Source organism: Hemiscyllium ocellatum, chromosome 7 (assembly GCF_020745735.1).
Source record: "Hemiscyllium ocellatum isolate sHemOce1 chromosome 7, sHemOce1.pat.X.cur, whole genome shotgun sequence".
In the NCBI taxonomy this organism is placed as follows: domain Eukaryota; kingdom Metazoa; phylum Chordata; class Chondrichthyes; order Orectolobiformes; family Hemiscylliidae; genus Hemiscyllium; species Hemiscyllium ocellatum.
The window spans coordinates 66,194,995-66,219,806 of record NC_083407.1 but is presented as its reverse complement, the minus strand read 5'-3'; the positions used below and the strand labels follow the sequence as shown (position 1 = coordinate 66,219,806).

General features: G+C 41.0%; 1 protein-coding gene across 1 annotated transcript in view; it reads left to right on the top strand.

Annotated features, from left to right (window-relative positions):
* The window catches only part of dnah9l (dynein, axonemal, heavy polypeptide 9 like), a 429,781-nt gene that overhangs the window by 61,832 nt on the left and 343,137 nt on the right, over nucleotides 1-24,812 (top strand). Inside the window, exons 16-20 of the mRNA XM_060828114.1 lie at nucleotides 1,024-1,356; nucleotides 8,248-8,502; nucleotides 11,783-11,949; nucleotides 16,554-16,776; nucleotides 21,295-21,411. Coding sequence (XP_060684097.1) covers nucleotides 1,024-1,356; nucleotides 8,248-8,502; nucleotides 11,783-11,949; nucleotides 16,554-16,776; nucleotides 21,295-21,411 — 1,095 coding nt within the window. The remainder of the gene's footprint in view (nucleotides 1-1,023; nucleotides 1,357-8,247; nucleotides 8,503-11,782; nucleotides 11,950-16,553; nucleotides 16,777-21,294; nucleotides 21,412-24,812) is intronic.

The window sequence follows — 24,812 nt, the reverse complement described above, 5'->3', positions numbered from 1 at the left end:
CAAACTCATGGTCCTAGAAGTGCCTAGTCTGCCTCAAATTAAAAATGCTGGGAATCAAAGTGGTTCTGGCATCATCCATGGAGAGAGCAAGCTAATGTTTTGAGTCTAGATGACTTACCTACTGATGTTGTTGAGTTGTGGCCAGGGCAGGAAGTGACCATGAATTAGCCCATTTTAGGGTCTCATTGGTGGAAAGGACACCCCAAACCTCATTTGCCCAGGTAAAATTATAGTTAGGTAGGTGGAGAATGATGACCACCTTCGAAAGTGAACAGGTCTCCTTGCTTGCAGAATTGCTAATATGGAATCATAAAGTTCCACCCAAGGGCTTGTCATGTACGTGTGTAGGATGTACAAGCATATGAATTTGACGTCCATAATTTAATACATTTTATGAAAATGCCCTCTGGAATTTTGAATTTTGAATCAGGCCATTCTTCACTAAATCTGAACTTCCCAGCTTATACCTATTTTTTTTTAAAACTGAGACTAAACTTGTAAATTAAATGATGCTTAAGTTACAAATATGCACCATTTTCCCTCTGCAAATTGGTAGGACATTTGTTTTAAAACTACATCCCATTCTACTCCAATTTGTACTTTAGATTAAAAAGTTAAAGTTTTGCTTCAAACTAAATTCACATTGTTAGCAACCAATTGGTAAATTTCTGTTTAAATATTTGCAACCAATGTAACTTTAAAGAAATAAAAGCTTGGCTTAAAATATTTGTGGTGAACTGAGTTTTTGTAAATTAGAAAAAACTTGGGTGGACTTGTCTTTTCTCTAGCAAATTGTTATCTTAAATTACCTTCATTTTGAAATATTGAATTGTTTTTGTTTTGATTTCAGTCAAACAGTTTAACAGTAAAATATTGCTTAATTTTTATTTATTATGAATTTCTCACATGTTTTTACATATACTGTATCGTGATACCTAGAATAGAATTGCAATTGATGTATGCAGAGGTTAACCATTGCTTATGTTGTGAAAAAAATTGAATTTCTTTTTCCCATGTTTACAGGATAATCTTCACCTGTTCTATGCAGATGACCAAGCTGATGAATGGAAAGTGTATGCTGAGTACATTGATCACATAATTTTAGATGGGTTCTACATTACCATTAAATCCTTTCTTCAATATCTAAATGAATATACAGAAACTTTGCCCAAGTCACCACCTCAGTTTGAAGTACAGCTGGTTCTTCATGGGTGTGAATTGTCGTTCAATCCTCCATTGGACCTTGAAAAGAGGAACAATTTTTGTGATCTCATAGAAGAATCAATAAATGATGTATACAAAATGGGTTCTAAAGTAAAAAGAGTAGCAAAACATCTTGGAATTGACACCTATCAGGTATTTCACTAGATTATTTTCAGTCAAAGAAAGTAACTTGTACTTAGCCAGGTTCTTGTCTGTGTCAAGATGACTGCACATCTTTTACAGCTAAAGAAGTACTTTTGAAAGTTTATCACTTGTAATATAGCATCAAGGTCCCACTTACAATAAGTAATCAGATTATCTGTTTTTGGTGAAAAACTTATTTGAATATTGCCACAGTTTCTTCTGTATCATCTGCGAGGGCAGACAGGTACTCAGTTCACTTGTAACATGGTGTTACCAATACCACAGCACCCCTTAGTACAGCTTTGAGTTAATGTTTAGAGTATGCGCACAAATCTGTAGAATGCAGCTTGGACCCATTGCAGTAATTACTGACTTAGAAGTGAGACTTGGCTATAAAATACTTAATAGGTAAAGAAAATAGAAAGGGGAGAACATAGAGTTGCAGTATGAATGACTGAGGGAATCAACAACATTAGGTTATAAGTCCATAAGGCAAAGGAGCAGAAATTAGTCCATTCTGCCCATTGAATCTGCTCTGCCATTCAATCATGGCTAATAAGTTTCTCAACTCCATTCTCCCACTTTCTCCCTGTAACCCTTTATAATCAAGAACTTATTGACCTCCGTCTTAAATATACTCAATGACCTGACCTGTACAGCTTTCTGTGGCAATGAATCCCATAGATTGGCCACTTTCTGGCTGAAGAAGTTTCTCCTCATGTCCATTCTAAAAAGTCTTCCCTTTACTTGAAGGCTGTGCCTCCTACCAATGGAAATGTCTGCTCAACATCCACTCTGACCAGGCCATTCAGTATTCTGTAAGTTTCAATTTAATCCCTTCCATTTTTCTAAACTCCATCGCGTATAGACCTAGAATTCTCAAACATTCCTCATATGTTTAGCTTTTCATTCCTGGGACCATTCTTGTGAACCTGCTCTAGATCTGCTCCAGGGCCAGTACACCCTTCCTGGGATATGGGGCCCAAAACTGGGCACAATGCTCCAAATGGGGTTTGACCAGAACCTAAAAGAGACTCAAGTAAATCCATGCTTTTATATTCAAGTCCTTTCAAAATAAATGCCAACATTGCATTTGCCTTCCTAACTACCAATTCAACCTGCGAGTTTATCTTGAGAGAATCCTGGACTAGAACTCCCAAGTCTCTTTGCACTTTAGACTTCTGAATTTTCTCCCCATTTAGAAAATAGTCCATGCTTCTATTCTTCTTAACAAAGTGTATCACCTCACACTTTCCCATGTTGTATTGTATTTGTCACTTCTTTGCCCACTCTCCTAACCAGTCCAAGTCCTTCTGCAGCCTCCCTGCCTCCTCAATGCTACCTTTCCCTCTACCTATTTTTGTATCATCTGCAAACTTAGCCAGAAAGCATTCCGTTCCTTCAACTAGATTGTTAATGTATAAAGTGAAAAGTTATGATTCCAACACTGAGCCTTCCAGAACACCATTGACACTGACTGCCATCCTGAAAAAGACCCTTTTATCCCAATTCTCTTGCTTTCTGCCAGACAGCCAATCTTCTATTCATGCCAGCCTGTATCTTTCTTAGCAGCCTCCTATGCAGCACCGTGTCAAAGACCTTCTTGACATTCAGGCAGATAACATCCATTGGTTCTTCTTCGTCTAACTTGCTTGTTACCTGTCCAACGAATTCTAGCAGATTTGTCAGGCACAACTTCCCCTTGATGACGTCATGCTGACTTTGCTGTTTTGCCATACACTTTCAAGTATTCATAAATCTCACCCTTCACAATGGATTCTGAAATCTTACTCACGACTGAGGTTGGGCTAATGAGTCTGTAATTTTCTGTCTTTTGCCTTTTTCCCTTTTTAAACAGGGGTGTCAGATTAACAATTTTCCAGTCCTCTTGGACTCTCCCTGACTGTAGTGATTTCTGAAGGATCATCACTAATACCTCCACTATCTCTTCAGCCATCTCCTTTAAAACTTTGGAAGGTAGTCCATCTGATCCAGGTGATTTATCCACTTTCAAACCTTTTCAGTTTTTCTGGCAACTTCTCCTTGCATTTGGCTAGCATACTCAGCTCTGCCCTCTCACTCTCTTGAATTTGTGAGATATTAGTTGTCTTCCACCGTGAAGATTGATGAGAAGTAATTATTCAGTTCCACTGCCATTTCCTTGTTCCCCAATATTATCTCTCCAGTGTCATTTTTCAGCCATCCAATGTCCACTTTTGCCTCTCATTGCCCCTTCTATATCTAAAGAAACTCTTATAGTCTTCCTGTATATTACTGGCTAGCTTACTCTCATATTTAATCGTCTCCCTCTTTATTTCTGTTTTCTTGTTGCCCTCTGATGGTCTTTGTAAGCTTCCCAATCCTCTGGTTTCCCATTGCCCTTTGCCACATTATATGCTTTCTTTTTATGCTATCCCTTAATTTCCCAGTCAGCTGTGATTGCCTCATCCTCTCTGTCCCATGCTTCTTTTTCCTCAGGATAAATTTGTGCTGTGTCTCCTGAATTACTCCCAGAAACTCTAGCCATTGCTGTTCCACTATCTTTCCTGCTATGCTCCTCTCCCAGTCAATTCTACCCAGCTCCGTCTTCGTGCCTCTGTAGTTGCCTTTATTCAGCTGTAATACTGTTAGTTCTGATTCTATCTTCTCCTTCTCAAATTGCAGAATAAATTCAATCATATTATGATCACTGCCTCCAAAGGGTTCGTTCACTTTCCGCTCTCTTATTAAGTCTGCCTCGTTGCACCCACGAAATCCAGTATTGCCTGTTCCCTAATGGGCTCCACCACAGGCCGCTCCAAAAAGCCATCTCACAGACATTCCTTTCCTTGCAATCCATGACCAGCCTGATTTTCCCAGTTCATCCGTATGTTGAAATTCTGTTGCACTGCGTCAGAGGGGTTGGGGAGTAAACTGAAACTATGATCCCTTGTTGCAGAGAGCAATCCATGTGGATACTTGCTTGATCTGAATTACCAACCAGAAAGCTTGGAATTTGGTCCTTGTTTATGCTGGATCAGTAAGGCAGTGAGAAAGGTCTGCCAATAGGCCAATCAGATCACCTTTTAACTGTCTAAATTCTAGAGAAAACACACCTCATTTGTGTGATCTCTCCTCAAACTTACTCCCTGAAGCCCAGTTGTCATCCTTATACTCCCTCCAAGGCCAATATATCCTTCCTCAATTGTGGTGCTCAGATCTGCTCACATTACTCCCAGTGGAGTCGAACCAAAGTTTTGTATAACTGCAGCATAACTTCTGCATCCTTATGTTCCTGCAATCCAAACACAAAGGCCAGCACTCCATTAGCTTTCTTGATTATTTTCTGCACCTGCTTGTGATATTTTACAAATCTATGCGTTTGAACCCCCAAGTGTCTTTAGACAACCAATGTATTTAACTTTATACTATTATACTCTTTATACTAGAAGATTAGTAGACAGTGAGGTGGAAATGAGAGACTGTAAGGATCATGAAGTCAGCATTACCGAGGGGAAGAGTAGGCAGAGAGCAGATGAACACCTAAGAACTGGCAGCCTGAAATGCATATACTTTAATGAAAGGAGTATAGTGGTTAAGGCAGATGAATTTAGGGCTTGGATTGGTGCCTAGATCTATGACGTTCTTGCGATCACAGAGACTTGATTGAAGGAAGGGCATGATTGGCAACTAAATGTTCCAGGATATAGATGCTTCAGACAGGACAGGGGAAGAGGAGTTGCATTGCTGGTCAGGGATGATTTCACAGCTATGCTAAAGGAGGACACTGTGGAGGGCTTGAGCAGTGAGGCATTCTGGGTGGAGCTGAGAAATAAGAAGGTTGCAGTTACATTGTTGGGGCTGTATTACAGGCCTCCCAACAGTGAGCGTGAGGTAGAAGAACAAATAGGTAAACAGATTATGGAAAGATGTAGAGGCAACAGGATGGTAGTGATGGGAGATTTTAATTTTCCCAGGATTAACTGGAATATGCATAGTGTCAGACGTCTAGATGGGGCAGAATTTGTAAGGCATGTCCAGGAAAGTCTTCTCGAGCAATATGTCAATGGTTCAATGAGGGAAGGGGCAATATCGGACCTGGTGTTGGGGAATGAGCCAGGCCAGGTGGTAGAAGTTGCAGTGGGGGATTTCTTTGGGAATAGTGACCACAATTCTGTAAGCTTGAGAATACTTGTAGACAAAGATGAGAGTGGTCCGAAGGGAAGAATACTAAACTGGGCCAAGGCCAATTATATCAAAATTTGGCAGGATCTGGGAAATGTGGATTGGGAACAGCTATTTGAAAGGAAGTCCATATTTGATATGTGGGAGGCTTTCAAAGATAGGGGTGAAGATAGTGCAAGATAGGCATATCCCTTTGAAAGCAAGGTATAGGAAAGGCAAGATTCGTGAACCGTGGATGACAGGAGAAATCATGCAATTAGCCAAGAGAAAAAGGGAAGCGTATGTAAGGTCCAGGCAGCTAAGAGCAGAATGGCCCTTGAAGGAATATCAGGAGGGTAGAACCAATCTTAGACGAGAAATCAAGCGGGCTAAAAGGGGCCATGAAATAACTTTAGCGAGCAGAATTAAGGAGAATCCCAATGCCTTTTATTTATATATAGGAATCAAGAAGGTGACTAGAGAAAGGGTTGGTCCACTAAAGGATAAGGAAGGAAGGTTGTGTGTCGAACCTGAGAAAATGGGTGAGATTCTCAATGATTACTTTGCATCAGTGTTCACTGAGGGGAGGGACATGATGAATGTTGAAATTAGAGATAGACGTTTGTTTACTCTGGATCATGTTGACAGAAGGAGGGAAGATGTGTTGGGTAGACTAAAGAATATTTAGTGGACAGATCCCCAGGACTGGAAGGGATCTATCCCAGATTGCTGAGGGAGGTGAGAGAGGAAATTGCTGGGGCCCTGACAGATATCTTTGTAGCATCCTTAAACTAGGTGAAATGCTGGAGGGCTAGATGGTTGCTCTTGTTGTCCCCCTGTACAAGAAGGTTACTAAGGATATTCCAGGTAACTACAGACCAGTGAGCCTGACGTCAGTGGTGGGAAAGTTACTGGAGAAAGTACTGAGGGATAAAATCTATTTATATTTGGAAAAGAATGGGCTTATCAGTGATAAACAGCATGGTTTTGTGTGGTGGAGATTGTGCCTTACCAACTTAATAGAGTTCTTTGAGAACGTGACCAAGTTGATAGATGAAGGAAGGGCTGTAAATATCATATACGTGGATTTTAGTAGGGCATTTGATAAGGTTCCTTATGGTAAACTAATGGAGAAAGTGAAGTCACATGGGGTGCAGGGTGTTCTAGCTAGGTTGATAAAGAACTGGTTGAGCAACAGGAGTCAGAATAGTAATTGAAGGGAGTTTCGTGAAGTGAAGAAAGGTGACCAGTGATGTTCTATAGGACTCGGTGCTGGGGCCACTGTTGTTTGCAACATACGTAAATGATCTGGAAGATGGCATTGTTGGTCTGATCAGTAAGTTTGCAGATGACACAAAGATTGGTGGAGTTACAGAAAGCAGAGGGGAGTGTCAAATATAGGAAAATATAGATAGACTGGAGAGTTGGGTGGAGAAATGGCAGGTGGTGTTCAATCCAGGGAAATGCGAAGTGATGCAATTTGGGAAGTCTAATTCTAGAGCGAACTATACTGTAAATGGAAGAACCTTGGGAAAAGTTGAAGAGCAGAAAGATCTGGGAGTTCAGGTCCATTGTACCTGATGGTGGCTGCACAGGTGAATAGAGTGGTCAAGAAGGCATATGGTATGCTTGCCTTCAGAAGAAGGGGTATTGGGTATAAGAACTGGAAGGTCATGTTAAAATTGTACAAGATTTTGGTTTGGCCGTGTTTAGAATATTGTGTACAGTTCTGGTCGCCACATTACCAAAAGAATGTAGATGCTTTGGAGAGGGTGCAGAGAAGGTTTATGAGGATGTTGTCTGGTATGGAAGGTGCTAGCTGTGAAGAGAGGTTGAGGAGGTTAGGATTGCTTTCATTAGAAAAAAGGAGATTGAGGGAGGACCTGATTGAGGTCTACAAAATCATGAAGTGTATAGGCAGGGTGGATCGAGATAAGCTTTTTCAGGGTGAGGGATTCAATAAAAGAGGTCACGTGTTCAAGGTGAGAGGTGAAAAGTTTAAGGGGGACACATGTGGAAAGTACTTTACACTGAGGGTGATAGGTGCCTGGAACGCGTTGCCAGCAGAAGTAGTAGAGGCAGGCACGGTAGATTTAGTTAAGGTGTGTCTGGACAGATGAATGAGTAGGTGGGGAGCAGAGGGATACAGGTGCTTAGGAATTGGTCAGTGGATTTGGATCGGTTCAGGCTTGAAGGGCTGATGGGCTTGTTCCTGGGCGGTAATTTTTTTTTGTTCTTTATTCTATTTGGAAGTACCCTGATCTGTACTTTTTTGGTCCAAAATGAATAACCTCTCACTTGCTTACATTGAACTCCATCTGCCACAGTTTTGCCCATTCACGTGGTTCCATTAGGAGGCCTTTGTAATTTTATACTACCATATACTTTACCTATAATGCCACTGAACTTTGTATCATCAGCAGCTTTGAATGTATGACTCTTTATGTCATTACTCCAGTCATTAATCAATAATGTGAATAATTGAGGCTCTAAACCAGATTCTTATGGGACACCACTGGTCACATCCTGGCAATTTGAGTACTTAACCATTCTCCATACTTACTGTCACCTGCCATTCAACCAATTTCCATGAACAGTTTGTTTCTGGGTTAGCTTGAGTAATTTGTTATGTTGGCTTAACATTAAATGCATCTTATTAAACTTTGAATAATGAATTTTGAAAAGCAAACAAAATACCCATTTGTTCTAAACTAATTAACAGCATAAGGTTGAACATATTTTAATTTCTACATACAGCAAGAAATAGATACAATGAGTGATTTGGCTGTGATGCGTCAAAAGATCATGAACAAAGTGAGAAGAGCTGTTGCCAAAGCAATAAAATATCAAGCTTCTTTTGACAAATACAGCTATCTGTGGATGAATGACCGAAAAGAATTCATGAGGCAGTTTCTCCTCTATGGTCGTTCACTGTCTTCAGAGGAGCTTGAAGTTCAAGCAGACTGTGGACTTCCAAAGTGCCCACCTCAACTGGAGCAATTTAGAGAGCAGGTAAGATAAGATATCTTAAGTATATTCTTGATGAAAGACTTTTGCCCGAAAATTCGATTCTCCTGCTCCTCTGATGCTGCCTGACCTGTGTGCTTTTCCTGCACCACACTCTCGATTCTGATCTCCAGCATCTGCAATCCTCACTTCCTTCTATCTTAAGTATTTGCTAATTACAGAGAAAACATCAATTGTCACCTTTCTTGCTAAAGTAAGTTGTGAAAAGAACAAAAGGAGGTTACAAAAATAGGTAGATAGCTTAATATTTGTACAAGGATCTGGCAAGTGGAGTATAATGTGGGAAAATATGGAATTGTCCATTTTGGCAGGAAGAATAATAAGAAAGCATGTTACCCAGATAGACAGTGCAGGGCTCTTGGGTACAAATGAATGGTATCCTATTGCATGAATCACAGTAGTAAGCAGGTACAGCAAGTAAATGAGCAAAGCTAATAAATTATTATAAATTATTGTGAATTAAATACAGATGTAATAGTGCTTTGTTTCAGTAACACACATAATTGATGAGATCACAACTGGAATATTGTGTACAGTATTGGTCATTTTAAGAAAGGATGTAAATGCGTGAAAGCAATTCTGAGAAGGTTACCGGACGAATATCTGAAATGTGCAGGTTGAGGAGGAAAGGTTAGACAGACTTGGCTTGTAATGGCTGGAGTTTAGAAGTGGAAGAGGTGACTTGTTTGAAGCTGAAGATCTTGATGGGTCTTGACAGATTAGATGTTTTCTCTTCAGAAGAATCTTGAACTAGTGGTTACTGTTTAAAAATGAGGTTTTAAAACTGAGATGAGGCGAAGTATTTCCAGAGAAGGTTGTAAGGATTTGAAATTTATTTCTAGAAAGCTGATGTAAGCAGAGTCTTTGAATGTTTTTAAAGCAAAGAGGGATTATTTCGTAGTAAGCAAGGAGGTGAAACGTTAATGAGGGATAGATGGGTCTGTGGGTTTGTGGTTATAATCAGATCAGCCATGATCTTCGTAAGTGATGGAACAGGCTTCAGGGGTTGAATATCCTACTTGTGCTCCTAGTTAGCATTTAGATTTTTTGTCACATGTACTCGAGTACAAGGATGCAGGAGTATAGTGAAAAGTGTACAAAGTTGCCATTCCTGGCATTAGTCATTGTGGGCCCAACTGTATTGGGTATTTTGGGACCTTACCATTTATATTCATGAGTAAAAGCATAAATTAGCTGCATTGGCATTCTATACCATGGAGAGCTAAGACACAGTTGACTACATAGTTCTCCCTGTTGATACATTAATGTCTGCAGCTGAATCAGAGGTATGGGAGAAATAATTTGGAAATTTCAAAATTCAAGGATGGTATTTTGCAAGAAGACATAAAGTAAAGTGGATAAATAGCTTTCTAGGTGAAGAGAAAACTTGAATTTTAAAATTACGTTCAAGAATCTTTAACAATACTTACACAAGAGATATAACATGACTGGCTCCCATGATAGCTGATAATATTGACAGTTCTCTCTCCTTGGGTTCTGCTCCTGTCCTTTGAATATGTTGTCAAACTTGTCTTCTCAAGATAACAAAGCTTGTCCACTCCGTAGTGGCAAACTATTGTGCCATCTCCAGCCTTTCTCTCTTTTGCAAGGTCACCTCTTGCCTTCCACATTTAGGTGCATCTTTGCTGGAATCCCTTCTAACAGGCCACAATGCTGAAGTGACTATTCTGAAGTGAACATGAAGGTTTGTGAGGATTTATAATTGAGAGGCTGAGCCTGTATGTTCTTGATGAAGTGATACCTTTGTCATTTTCATCCCCAACATGAGTGGGCAGTGGAAATGAAAAAATGAATGTGGCTATACCCAAAGTGGGTGGATAAGTGCTCTTTACTCTTTGAGCAAATAAGTTCTATTTGTGAACGATGTGAGTCTCTTCAAGGGGCACTTGCATTAATCAGACATTCGCACATTACAGATAAATGCATTTGTTATCATTGAATTCTGGATAAAGACCTCATGCATTGCCTGACTATGTCAACTACAAATCCTGGTCATGAGCAATCTTGACCATGTGATTGAACATTACAAATTAATCCTAATAATGGCTGTGGAGCAAAAGTAATGCCAGCTGAACTATAAAATTTCACCCAAGTCCCACAATTCACAAACACAACTAAGGTCTTACAGGCTGCATAGGCTCCAGGTGTTGTTTACCTCAAACCTTGGAGAATGAAATATCCAAACCATTTTCTTGAATTCACTGTTGTCATTCTTTGGTGCTGCGGGTTTACAGGGAAAAGTTTTCATTCATACTGTTGCACAATGCACATATTATACAGTAGAGAAGTGAATCAGCTCAACAAAGTGAAAGGTCCATATTGAAGCATTCCAATGCCCATCTTGTCAGAAGCCTCTATGTTCCAATGTATTGAGGCACCTTCATTATTACATTGGTGTCATCTGATTCCCTAGGCCTTTTAGATTCGAAACAATTCCTAGAGATCTTCTTCTGACCCACTTCAGTGATAATGTGGCCAAACATAGCCCTGTTGTTCAGATGAGAAGCTAAACTGAAGTACTGTGAACCCTCACTGGTGGATGTACTACTTAAGAGAAGGGGAGGGGTGGTGGAGATATCCCCTGTGTGCTCACCAAATGTTACCTCTCAATCATCAATCAGCTACATTGATTTCCTGCAGACTGGCAGCACAGTTGGGTTGAATGTATGACATGCCAGAAAATCTGTCATGGTATACTGCACATGACCACCATGGCGGGTTGCAACTCTATCCTAAATTTCACATTCAATTAGAAGAGTTACCAGTGTTATACCTCTGCATTATATTGTTGTGCAATTACTAATTGAGTATCAATGATTCTGATTGGGAATTCGAGTGACTAGCCTGAGAAAAGGTCAGGCTTGATCTTTATACAAGTAGTATATCCACAATATTTTGGATTTTGAATATAGACTTCATTAATTTGTGAATATTCTTGAATTTTGTTTACATAAGTGGCAATATATTTTCATTTATTTAACTAAATATTGGGTCACTTTTTTAAAAACAGTGTTACTGCCAAAGTGCTCAAAGAAAAGTGGAACAGACATAAATGTGGCCCACTTTTTTTTTGAAGATATCACAACATTAATCATTCTAGTCTCCGACAGTACAGTTAATGAAGTAACTAAATTGATATCTGAATCAGCGGACTCCTACCTCAGTAAACATGTAATATATTTATATTGGTAAGCAATAAAGTTGTAACAGTGTAATTTTAAAAATTCTATTTTTCTTTTTCTAGATCAATATTTATGAAACACTATATGTCCAAATTAGTGCCTTTGAAGATGTCCACACTTTTGGATGGTTTCAAGTCAGCATTAAACCATTCAAACTATCCTTGTTAAATATAATAAAAAGATGGAGCTGGATATTTAAGGAACACCTTCTAAACCATGTGATCACTAGGTAAGGAAATACTATTGCACTATAAGACTATAAGACGTAGGAGTGGAAGTAAGGCTATTCGGCCCATCGAGTCCACTCCACCATTCAATCATGGCTGATGGGCATTTCAACTCCATTTACCAGCATTCTCCCCATATCCCTTAATTCCTTGTGACATTAAGAATCTATCAATCTCTGCCTTGAAGACATTTAGTGTCCTAGCCTCCACCGCACTCTGTGGCAATGAATTCCACAGGCCCACCGTTCTCTGGCTGAAGAAATGTCTCCGCATTTCTGTTCTGAATTGACCCCTTCTAATTCTAAGGCTATGTCCATGGGTCCTAGTCTCCTCGCCTAATGGAAACAATTTCCTAGCGTCCACCCTTTTCAAGCCATGTATTATCTTGTAAGTTTCTATTAAATCTCTCCTCAATCTTCTGAACTCCAATGAATACAATCCCTGGATCCTCAGCCATTCCTCATATGTTAGACCAACCATTCCAGGGATCATCTGTGTGAATCTCCGCTGGACACGTTCCAGTGCCAGAATGTCCTTCCTGAGGTGTGGGGACCAAAACTGGACACAGTACTCCAAATGGGGCCTAACCAGAGCTTTATAAAGTCTCAGTAGCACAACCGTGCTTTTATATTCCAACCCTCTTGAGATAAATGACAACATTGCATTCGCTTTCTTAATCACGGACTCAACCTGCATGTTTACCTTTAGAGAATCCTCGACTAGCACTCCCAGATCCCATTGTACTTCGGCTTTACGAATTTTCTCACCGTTTAGAATGTAGTCTATGCTTTTATTCTTTTTGCCAAAGTGCAAGACCTTGCATTTCCTCACGTTGAATTCCATCAGCCATTTCCTGGACCACTCTCCCAAACTGTCTAGATCCTTCTGCAACCTCCCCACTTCCTTAGTACTACCTGCCTGTCCACCTAACTTTGTATCATCGGCAAACTTCGCTAGAATGCCCCCAGTCCATTCATCCAGATCATTAATATATAATGTGAACAGCTGAGGCCCCAACACTGAACCCTAGTTTCAGTTATGTTTTTTTCACCGATTCTGTACCAGAAGGCAATGTATCCTTAAGACAGATGTCATCATGCCATGTGATATTCTGGCATAAAGGTACCCAACTTTCCTTCAGTCATACCTTTGGAGATGTGCAAGGAGGCTTGAGAACAAATTTGGAAGGTGATCTTGGTTATCTGTAAGAGTATTAGGGTGATTATGGTAGGGGATTTTAACATAGGCTAGGTATGCCATAGTGTTAAAGGTTTAGATGGAGAAGAATTTGTTAAGTGTGTACAAGAAAATTTTCTGATTCAATATGTGAGTATGCCTACTAGAGAAGGTGCAAAACTTGACCTATCCTTAGGAAATAAGGTAGGGTAGGTGACTGAGGTGTCAGTGGGGGAGCACTTTGGGGCCAGCAACCATAATTCTATTAGTTTTAAAATAGTGATGGAAAAAGATAGACCAGATCTAAAAGGTGAAGTCCTAAATTGGAGAAAAGCCAATTTTGATGGTATTAGGCAAGAACTTTCAAAAACTGACTGGGGGCAGATGTGTGCAGGTGAATGGACGGCTGGAAAATGGGAAGCCTTCAGAAATGAGATATTGAGAATCCAGAGCCAGTATATTCCTTTAGGGTGAAAGGGAAGGCTGGTAGGTATAGGGAATGCTGGATGACTAAAGAAGTTGAGGGTTTGGTTAAGAAAAGGAAGGAAGCATTTGTCAGGTATAGACAGGGTAGAACGAGTGAATCCTTAGAGTATAAAGGCAGTAGGAGTGTGCGTAAGAGGGAAATCAGGAGCGCAAAAAGGGGACATGAGATGAGCTTTGGCAAATAAAATTAAGGAGAATCTAAAGGGTTTTTATAAATACATTAAGGACAAAAGGGTAACTTGGGAGAGAATCGGACCCCTCATAGATCAGCAAGGCGACATTTGGGTGGAGCTGCAGGAGATGGGGAGATACTAAATGAATATTTTGCATCAGTATTACTGTGGAAAAGGACATAGAAGATATTGAATCTAGGGAAATAGATGGTGACATCTTGAAAAATGTCCGTATTACAGAGGAGGAAGTGCTGGATGTCTTGAAACGCATAAAAGTCGATAAATCCTCAGGACCTGATCAGGTGTACCCTAGAACTGTGTGGGATGCTAGGGAAGTGATTGCTGGGCTTCTTGCTGAGATATTTGTATCATCGATCGTCACAGGTGAGGTGCCGGAAGACTGGAGGTTGGCTAATGTGGTGCCACTGTTTAAGGAAATATGGTCAGGACAAACCAGGGAACTATAGACCAGTAAGCTTCATGACAATAGTGGGCAAGTTGTTGGAGGGAATCCTGAGGGACATGATGTACATAACTTTCGAAAGGCAAGGATTGATTAGAGATAGTCAACATGGCTTTGTGCATGGGAAATCATGTCTAATAAACTTATTAAATTTTTTTGAAGAAGTAACAAAGAGGATTGATGAGGGCTGAGCAGTAGACGTGATCTATATGGACTTCAGTAAAGCGTTTGACAAGGTTCACCATGGGAGACTGGTTAACAAGGTTAGATCTCATGGAATATAGGGAGAACTAGCCTTTTGGATACAAAACTGGCTCAAAGATAGAAGACAGAGGGTGGTGGGGGAGGGTTGTTTTTCAGAATGGAAGCCTGTGACCAGTGGAGTGCCACAAGGATTGATGCTGGGTCCACTACTTTTTGTCATTTATATAAACGACTTGGATGTGAGCAAAAGAGGTATAGTTGGTAAGTTTGGAGGTGTAGTGGATAGCAAAGAAGATTACTTCAGATTACAATGGGATCTTGAGCAGATGGACCAATGAGCTGAGAAGTGGCAGATCGTGTTTAATTTAGATAAATGCGAGGTGCTGCATGTTGGGAAATCCAGTTTTGCAGGACTTGTACACTTAATGGTAAGCTCCTAGGGAGTCTTGCTGAACAAAGAGACCTTGGAGTGCAGGTTCATAGCTCCTTGAAAGTGGATTGCAGGTAGATAGGATTGTGAAGAAGGCGTTTGGTATGCTTTCTTTTATTGATCAGAGTATTGCGTACTGGAGTTGGGAGGTCATGTCCTGTACAGCCGCAACATTGGTTAGGCCACTGTTGAAATATTGCATGCTATTCTGGTCTCCTTCCTATCGGGAAGATGTTGTGAAACTTGGAAAGGTTCAGAAAAGACTGACAAGAATATTGCCAAGATTGGATTATTTGAGCTATAGGGAGAGGTTGAATAGGATGGGGCTATTTTCCTCGGAGCGTCGGAGGCTGAGGGATGACCTTATAGAGTTTATAAAATCATGAGTGGCATGATTAGGATAAATAGACAAAGTCTCTTCCCTGGGGTCAGGGAGTCCAGAACTAGAGGACATACGTTTAGGGTGAGATTGGAAAGATATAAAAGAGACCTAAGGAGCAACTTTTTCATGCATAGGGTGGTACATGTATGGAATGAGCTGCCAGAGGAAGTGGTGGAGGCTGGTACAATTGCAATATTTAAAAGGCATCTGGATGGGTATATGAATAGGAAGGGTCTGGAGGGATATGACCCAGGTGCTAGCAGGTGGGACCAGATTGTGTTGGGATATCTGGTCAGCATGGACAAGTTGGACTGAAGGGTCTGTTTCCGTGCTGTACATCTCTATGACTCTATGATTCTAAGTGCATAAACACTAGCATGGACTGGTAAGGTTGAATGGAATTTTTCTGTGTATCCTATGTAAATCAATGTCTACCTTTTCTGCAACTCTGTTTAAATCTCTGTCACACCGAAGGTTAAATCTCAAGTAGCATCCACTGTGATTTATCATTTTGTGTTGTACCACCTCTTAATAGCTTTGAACATGGTTAACCTCACTACCTTCCTACTCTGTTGTCTAGCCCATTGGATTGCCCTTGCTTGGCTCCTCTCTTACCTGTTTGATTGTCATCACAATGCCTCTTGTGAGAACTTCACTGCACACCTGGCATAGTTACCTCCACCAATCGCCGTGGAGATAATCGTGACCTCCTCAAATGTTTTCTTCCATGTTTATATTGATGTCATCAGCTCTATCTTTCCCTTCCAGCAGATCAATTTGTTGCCAGTATGTTTCATGGCATTCAGTCTTGGGTGAAACACAACTTCTGTCAGCTAAATATGATGAGTCTGTAACTATTACATTTGCTCTGTACCACAGACTCCTTTATTATACCTTTGCAAATGATTCCGTTCTTAGCTCAGGTCATTGACTCATACAGTCATTCAGAACAGAAACAGGTCTTTGGCTCACTCTGTCCATGCTGACCAGGTATCCCATATTAAACTTAGTCCCATTTGCCTTTGTTTGGTCCATATCCCTCTAAGCGTTTTCTATCCATGTATCTGTACAAACGTCCTTTAGATGTGGTAATTATACCCACCTCTGCAACTTCCTCTGGTAGCTCATTCCATATACGCACCACCCTCTGTTGGAGAAAACAGGAAGCGTTTTGGTCTGTTGCAATTTTGCACTTGTACCTGAGATATTTTCTCTTGAGCCAGCTAATAACTTTAATGTTAATACTAATGAAGTTCAGTCCTTGTAGATTTTTTGCCACTTTGTCTTTTCAGTGTCAATCAATTGCTGTCATTTATTACTATAACTGAGGAGGGAATTGCGAAAAAGGTCCAGGATGGTGATTACGCTGGCCTGGTTCAAATCATGGCACATCTAATGGCAATCCGAGACAGGAAATCAACTGCAAATGATACTTTTGAATCTCTGAAAGAAACAGCAGAATTACTAAAAACCTGTGGACAGCAGCTTTCTGAACATATTTATGCTGGGCTTGCGGTAAATACCTTCTGTCGAAGCAATAATCTTTGGTGTCTGTTGAATTTCTTTTGGTATTATACATGTATTTATCTTTTTTTTAAGTTTGGCCTGTTGAAATGTTAGCCCATGAAACTTGCAACCTTGTATATTACTATTTTCTAACCAGTCAATATCTAGTTTATTTTATAATTAGAGAGCAGAATCCATGTTTTTTGTTAAATGTTTTCTCTTATTCTGATCTATTTTGTATACATCTAACTCATGGTCTGATAATATTGCATTCAGCACACAGAAAAGCTTAAACCTTGCTGCTGTTGTGTTTTTGTAATTGTTCTTCCATTCTGTTATTTTCTCCTTTTTTCATGTAGAGATAGAGTTGAGAAAATTGCAAAGGAACATTATAAATCTCTTTGACTGAAAACAAAAAATGTTGGAAATCACAGCGGGTCAGGCAGCATCCGTGGAGAAAAAAGCAAGCTAACATTTGGAGTCTAGATGACTCTTCATCAGAGCATAAATATTTGGTTCTGCATGAGTGAATGCTCATAGATGTGGTACTCTCAGAAAAATCAGAAAAAATGTGTAAAATCCTGCTTTTAGTTGCCCCTTCTTAACACCTGTTAAAGTCAATATGTTATCTGAAAGTCTTATAAACTCCTTTTTCTGTCACGTGTTCTTGTGTTTTGAGTGAAAATGCTAAGTTATGAATTCTCTTAAGATGAAGATGATTTCCAACAGCTATTTGGTCAACACAGTGATCAGAAATTTTCCATTTTACAATGGAAGTAGCAATGTATATCAGTGAATGAAGGTACTGGATGGATTTTTATTTGAGTTTCTTCAAAAAATAGCATGGATTTCTAGAGACCATTAACTTATTTTGGTTTGAGAATCGGATGACAGTGCAGGGGAATTGGAACAGTTATTATTTGTATTAACTTTTGTGTTTACTCAGTCAGCATTGTACAAACAATTCATTGTGACTCCATCTTCAAGAACATAGTAGTTTATGACATCAAGATTTAGATTCTGCACATTCATCATCCTTTGGCCTGTGCCCAAATTCTTATTTGCTAGCAATTGATACAGGCTCATGGACAATATTGTGCAGTGATTTAATATCTTCTAGGGACTTGGCTTATTCTGGCAAAGCTTCTTTCATTTATAGTGATTGTTCTCCATTGGCTGTAAATAAGGATCGAGCTTTGGTTTCAAACCCAGTTCTCAAATGTGAAGGAAATGTGTGTCAGTCAATATATAAACCACATTCTATTGGATATTCATTCATCAATAGTGATTAAGGACAGAGATTGAGAATTAAAATTGAGGGGTGGAACTTTAAACATGAGAAATTGCAGAAAGAAAATGAAAGTTACTATTTTGGTGGAATGACGAGAACAAGATGCCACATTTAAAGGACAAAAGTATGAACAGGAGTATGTAATTCAGCTCCAATGCATCTGCTCTGTCATTCAATATGATCATGGCTGATCCCATCTTGGCCTCAACTCCACTTTTCTGCCTATCCTCCAGAAACCTTCAGTCAATTTCTAGTTAAAAATCTGTCTGTCTCCTCCTTAAATTTACTCAGTGCCCCGGCATTCACCACATGCTGCGGTAGTGAATTCCACAGATTCATGACCCTTTGAGAGAAGAGTCCAATTTAAATCTACTACCTCTTATCCTGAAACATCGACTACTTGTTCTAGACTGCTCCACATGAGGAAATATCATCTCTCCATCAACTTGTCAATCCCATTTAGTATCTTATACCACAAATAGATCTACTCTCATTCTTCTAAGCTCCAGAGAGCATAGGCCTGAACTGCTCAATTTCTTTTCATAAGGCAATTCTTAATTTCTGGAATTAATCTAGTGAACCTTCTCTGAACTGTCTCCAGTGCAACTACGTTCCTCCTCAAGGGGACCAAAACTTTTGCAGTACTCGGGGTGTGGTCTCATTAATGTCTTATGCAGTTGCGGATACACTTCTGCACCTTTTATACTCTATTCTTTTAGCAATAAGTATCAAAATTCCATTTGCCTTCCTTATCACCTGCTGTATTAGCACATTAGTTCTCTGCAATTCATGCATGAGGACACTTAGTCCCTCTGGCCTAGTTCATTGTCATGCATCAAATCCAATATGACCTTCCCTCTAGGCAGCCTTTGTACATATTGAGTCACGAATCTTTCCTGGACACATCTGACAAAAACTGCTCCATGCAGACTATTTGAACAAAGGAGGTTCCAGTCAATATTGGAGAAGTTAAAGTCACCCATGACAACACATCCATGTTAAACTTCATCTGTCAAATTCTGGACTATTTACTTAACCTATCCATATCCCATTTTTTAGGTTTTATCAGTTTCTTCCTTGTAACTAACTTTCCCACCTATTTTATTGTCATCTAGAAATTTGGTGATAGTACTTTCTATCTCTGCATCCAAGTCAGAGTCATACAGCATGAGGAGACCCTTTGATCCAACCAGTCCACACTGACTATGTTCCCAAACTAAATAGTCCTACCTGCCTGCATTTGGCCCATATCCCTCCAAACCTTTCCTATTCATGTACTTATCCAAATCTTTTCAATGTTGTAATTATACCTGCATCCACCACTTCCTCTAGTTCATTCCACACACTAGCCACACTGCATGTAAATAGGTTGCCCCTCATGTCCTTTCTAAATTTTTTTTTCTCTGTCCTTAAAAATATGCCCCCTAGTTTAGAATACCCCCACCTTAGGGAAAAGAACTTTACTATTCATCTTAGCTGTGCCCCTCATTACTTTATAAACCTCTGTAAGATCACCTTCAACCTCTTACGCTTCAATGAAATAAATCCCAGCCCACCAGTCTATTTTTGTATCTCAAACCCTCCATTCCTGATAATATCCTAGTAAATCTTTTCTGCACTCTCTCCAATTTAATAATGTCCTTCCTATAGCAGGACAACCAGAGCTGCACATAGTACTCCAAAAGAGACCTCACCAACATCCTGTACAACCGCAACATGATATCTCAACTCTTGCGCTTATTGGTACGAGCAGTGAAGGCAAGTGTGCTAAACACTGCGTTAACCACCCTGTCTACCTGTCATGTAAATTTCAAAGAATTATGTACCTGAACCCCTCAGTCTCTCTTTTCTGCAACACTACCCAGGGCCCTACTATTAATTATATAAGTCCTGCCTTTGTTTGTTTTAGAAAAATGCAATATGCAATTTTCATTTATCCAAATTAAACTCCATTTGCCACTCTTCAGTCCACTGGCCCATTTGATCAAGATCTCTTTGTAATCTTAGATAATCTTCTTCATTGTCCACTGCAGGGCGTTCTTGCATAATGCGACAGTTACATTCCTCTGCAACCTCGCTCTATAGAAAATTACTCTATGGCAAACCACTGTAGGAAATCGCGCTACAGAAAATTGCTCTATCCATTAAATAGAAAGTTTGCATTATCCAAACAGTGTCCACAGTTCATCAGTCGTGTTATAGCCAATTCGCATTGACAAGACACTCATTATACCAGAAAGACCTGTGTATCACCAGTTTTGGTGTCATTGAAAACTTACTAACCATGCCTCCTATGTTGTCCTCCAAATCATTCAGAGAAATGACAAAAAACAGCAGACCCAGTACCAATCCTTGTGGAACATAGCTGGTCACAGGCCTGCAGTTTGAAAAATAACCATCCACCACCACCTCAGTCTCCTGCCATAAAGCCAATTTTTGTATCCAATTGACAAACTCTGTCTGAATGTCATGTGTTCGAACTTTATGAATTAGTCTACCATGCAGAACCCTAACAAAAGTTTTACACAAGTTCAAGTAAACTACATCTACTGCACTGCCCTCTCTCTGTAGTTGCTGTTTTTCTCTTAATGTACTTGTGGAATTTCTTTGGATTATCTTTAACCTAAATCACAAATAATTGGTGAATCTACCTGGTTCACTAATGTCCTTTAGGAAAAGCAATAGGCTGACCTTACCTGGTTTGGCCCACGTGTGACTTTTGACTCTTTATTCTGGGCAATTAGGGATGCACAATAAATGCTGACCTTCCCGATGACATCTGTCTTCTGTGACTCAACTTACTTTTGAAATGGCTGTGGCAGCAATTTGGCTTAAAGGAATCTAGAGATGATCAACAAATGCTGACATTGTCAGCTATACCCGCATCCCATACAAAAATAAATAAAATCCAATATTCTGGTTAGGTTAGAGATTAAAATATACAGGCATCAAAAACATTAGCAAACTTATAAAATGAAATCAAGTAGATTTCATTTCTCTTTTCCAGTTGCACCTGTGATTATGCTTGAAAAGTCTTTTTATAAAGTACTCATACAGTTTTGTGTAACTTTGGGATTATTTGAACATTATCGATGTAAATTCATATCAAAAACAGAGAAGCTTGCTTCATGTCTAATCCATCTAACTGCAGTGTGTAAACAAAATATTTATGTAAATGTAATTTTGAATGCTTGACTACTACATTATGAATATTTTCTTCATTTAAAATATTTTAGGAGCTGCCAGAAAAGTGGAAGAACCTTACAAAGATTGCTTTAACTGTAAAGCATGAAGTGGCACCTTTGCAGACCAATGAAGTATCTGTTATCAGAAGAAAATGTGTACAGTTTGAGGTGAGATCAATTTTTTGCTTAGTGTTATGAACCAAGTGGTTTTTGCATTTTTGTTCTGCTAACAACCTAGAGGTAAGCTCCACTGAACCAAGAAATTGTAAACTGTGTGAGAAGGGATGTCCAGAGATAACAATTATGTGTTTGATGGTAATGAATTCTAAATAAATCTGATAATGTAAATCCCAGTTTACAAAATGGGAGTAATGCTTCCTCCCCTTTCAATGTGAATTATGCTTAATCTGGTAGTTTATGAATCTTTCTTGGTAATTGGTTGCAGACCATATAGTTTTTTTTTATAGCTTGCTTTGCTGTGAAACATGACTCCTTTTAATAGCAACACTAAAGTTAAAACGTTTGCTATTACTAACAAATAGTCTTGTTATGAAATCATGAAATGTCAGTTTATGGATTTAACAGTTTTGACAATCTTGGTTTTCAAATTTGTTGTAAAACAAAGAACAGCGGATGCTGGAAATCTGAAACAAAAATAGAAATTGCTTAAAAACTCAGCAGGTCTGGCAGCATCTATCAGAGAGAAAACAGAGTCGATCTTTCAGGTCCAGTGATTCTTCATCAGAACTAGTAGTAGCTACAGGGACGGCACGGTGACTCAGTGGTTAGCACTGCTGCCTCACACCACCAGGGTCCCAGCGTCATTTCCACCCTTGGGTGACTGACTGTGTGGAGTTTGCACATTCTCCCCGTGTCTGCGTGTGTTTCCTCTGGGTGCTCCGGTTTCCTCCCACAGTCCAAAGATTTGCAGGTCAGGCGAATTGGCTGTGCTAAATTGCCCATAGTGTAAGGTGCATGAGTCAGAGGGAAATGGGTTTGGGTGGGGTACTCTTCGGAGGTTCAGTGTGGACTGGTTGGGCCGGAGGGCCTGTTTCCGCACTATAGGGAATCTAATCTAATCTAATCAGAGATGCTGAAGTGAAGGGGGTGGTAAAAGAATGAAAGGATAGATGGAAACAGCCCAGAGGGAGAAGAAAGCAGTTAAGCAAACAAAGCAATGATAATGTAAACTTAAAAATGTATTGCTGGAAAAGCGCAGCAGGTCAGGCAGCATCAAAGGAGCAGGAGAATCGACGCTTCGGGCATAAGCCCTTCTTCAGGAATGAGGAGGGTGTGCCAAGCAGGCTGAGATAAAAGGTAGGGAGGAGGGACTTGGGGGAGGGGCGTTGGGAATACGATAGGTTAAGGTGAGGGTAGTAGGCTGGAGAGGGGGTGGGGGCGGACAGGTCAGAAAGAAGATTGCAGGTCAAGAAGGCGGTGCTGCGTCTGAGGGTTGGGACTGAGAAAAGGTAGGGGGAGGGGAAATGAGAAAGCTCGAGAAATCTGCATTCATCCCTTGTGGTTGGAGGGTTCCTAGACAGAAGATGAGGTGCTCTTCCTCCAGGCGTCGTGTTGCTATGGTCTGGTGATGGAGGAGTCCAAGGACCTGCATGTTCTTGGCGGAGTGGGAGGGGGAGCTAAAGTGTTCAGCCACGGGGCGGGGGTTGGGTTGTTTGGTGCGGGTGTCCCAGAGTTGTTGTCTGAAACGTTCCGCAAGTAGGCGGCCTGTCTCCCCAATGTATAGGAGGCCACATCGGGTGCAGCGGATGCAGTAAATGATGTGTGTGGATGTGCAGGTGAATTTCTGATGGATATGGAAAGATCCCTTGGAGCCTTGGAGGGAAGTGAGGGGGGAGGTGTGGGCGCAAGTTTTGCATTTCTTGCAGTTGCAGGGGAAGGTGCCGGGTGTGGAGTTTGGGTTGGTGGGGGGTATGGATCTGATGAAGGAGTCGCGGAGGGAGTGGTCTTTCCAGAACTCTGATAGGGTGGGGAGGGAAGTATATCCTTGACGGTGGGGTCTGTTTGGAGGTGGCAGAAATGACGAAGGATGATGTGATGAATCCACAGGTTGGAGGGGTGGTAGGTAAGGACCAGTGGGTTTCTGTCCTGGTGGCGATTGGAGGGGTGAGGTTCAAGGGCGGAGGAGCGGGAAGTGGAGGAGATGCGGTGGAGAGCATCGTCAACCACGTCTGGGGGGAAATTGTGGTTTTCGAAGAAGGAGGCCATTTGGGTTGTTTGATATTGGAATCAGTCCTCCTGGGAGCAGATGCGGCGAAAGCGAAGGAATTGGGAATATGGGATGGCGTTTTTACAGGGGGCAGGGTGGAAGGAGGTGTACTTAGATTAGTAATCGGTGATTCATTAATTGAGGACAGACAGGTGTTTCTGTGACCATGGGTGTGACTCCAGGTTGGTGTGTTGTCTCTTTGGTGCCAGGGTCAGGGATGTCACTGAAGAGGGTAAGAAGGCAGATAAGGTTGTGGTACACATTGGTACCGATGCTATAGGTAGATTGAAGGATGATGTCTTGCATCAAGAGTTTAGCTGGCTTGGTTGTAGATTAAGAAGTAGGACCTTGAAGGTGACTGTATCCCCCATCGCGAAGGCCTCAAAGCCCTCTGCTTCTTCCTTTCTCACCGACCCAACCAGTACCCTTCCACTGACACCCTCCTTCGACTGACTGAACTGGTCCTCACTCTGAACAGCTTCTTTCCAATCCTCCCACTTCCTCCAAACCAAAGGAGTAGCCATGGGCACCCGCATGGGCCCGAGCTATGCCTGCCGCTTCGTCGGATATGTGAAACAGTCCATCTTCTGCAGCTACACTGGCACCACCTTTTCCTCTGCTACATCGATGACTGTATCGGTGCTACCTCGTGCTCCCACGAGGAGGTTGAACAATTCATCCATTTTACAAATACCTTCCACCCCGACCTCAAATTTACCTGGACCATCTCAGACTCCTCCCTCTCCTTTCTAGACCTCTCCATTTCTATCTCGGGCGACCAACTCAACATGGACATTTACTATAAACCGACTGACTCCCACAGCTACCTAGATCACACCTCCTCCCACCCTGCCCCCTGTAAAAATGCCATCCCATATTCCCAATTCCTTTGCCTCCTCAGCATCTGCTCCCAGGAGGACCAATTCCAATACTGAACAACCAAGATTGCCTCCAGCTTCAAAGACCGCAATTTCCCCTCAGATGTAGTTGATGATGCTCTCCACCACATCTCCTCCACTTCCTGCTCCTCCACCCTTGAACCCCACCCCTCCAATTGCCACAAGGACAGAACCCCACTGGTCCTCACCTACCACCCCACCAATCTCCAGATACATCGAATCATCCTTCATCATTTCCGCCACCTCCAAGCAGACCCCACCACCAAGGATATATTTCCCTCCCCACCCCTATCAACGTTCCGGAAAGACCACTCGCTTCGCGACTCCCTCGTCAGATCCATACCCCCCACCAATCCAACCTCCAGTCCTGGCACCTTCCCCTGCAACTGCAAGAAATGCAAAACTTGCACCCACACCTCTCCCCTCACTTCCCTCCAAGGCTC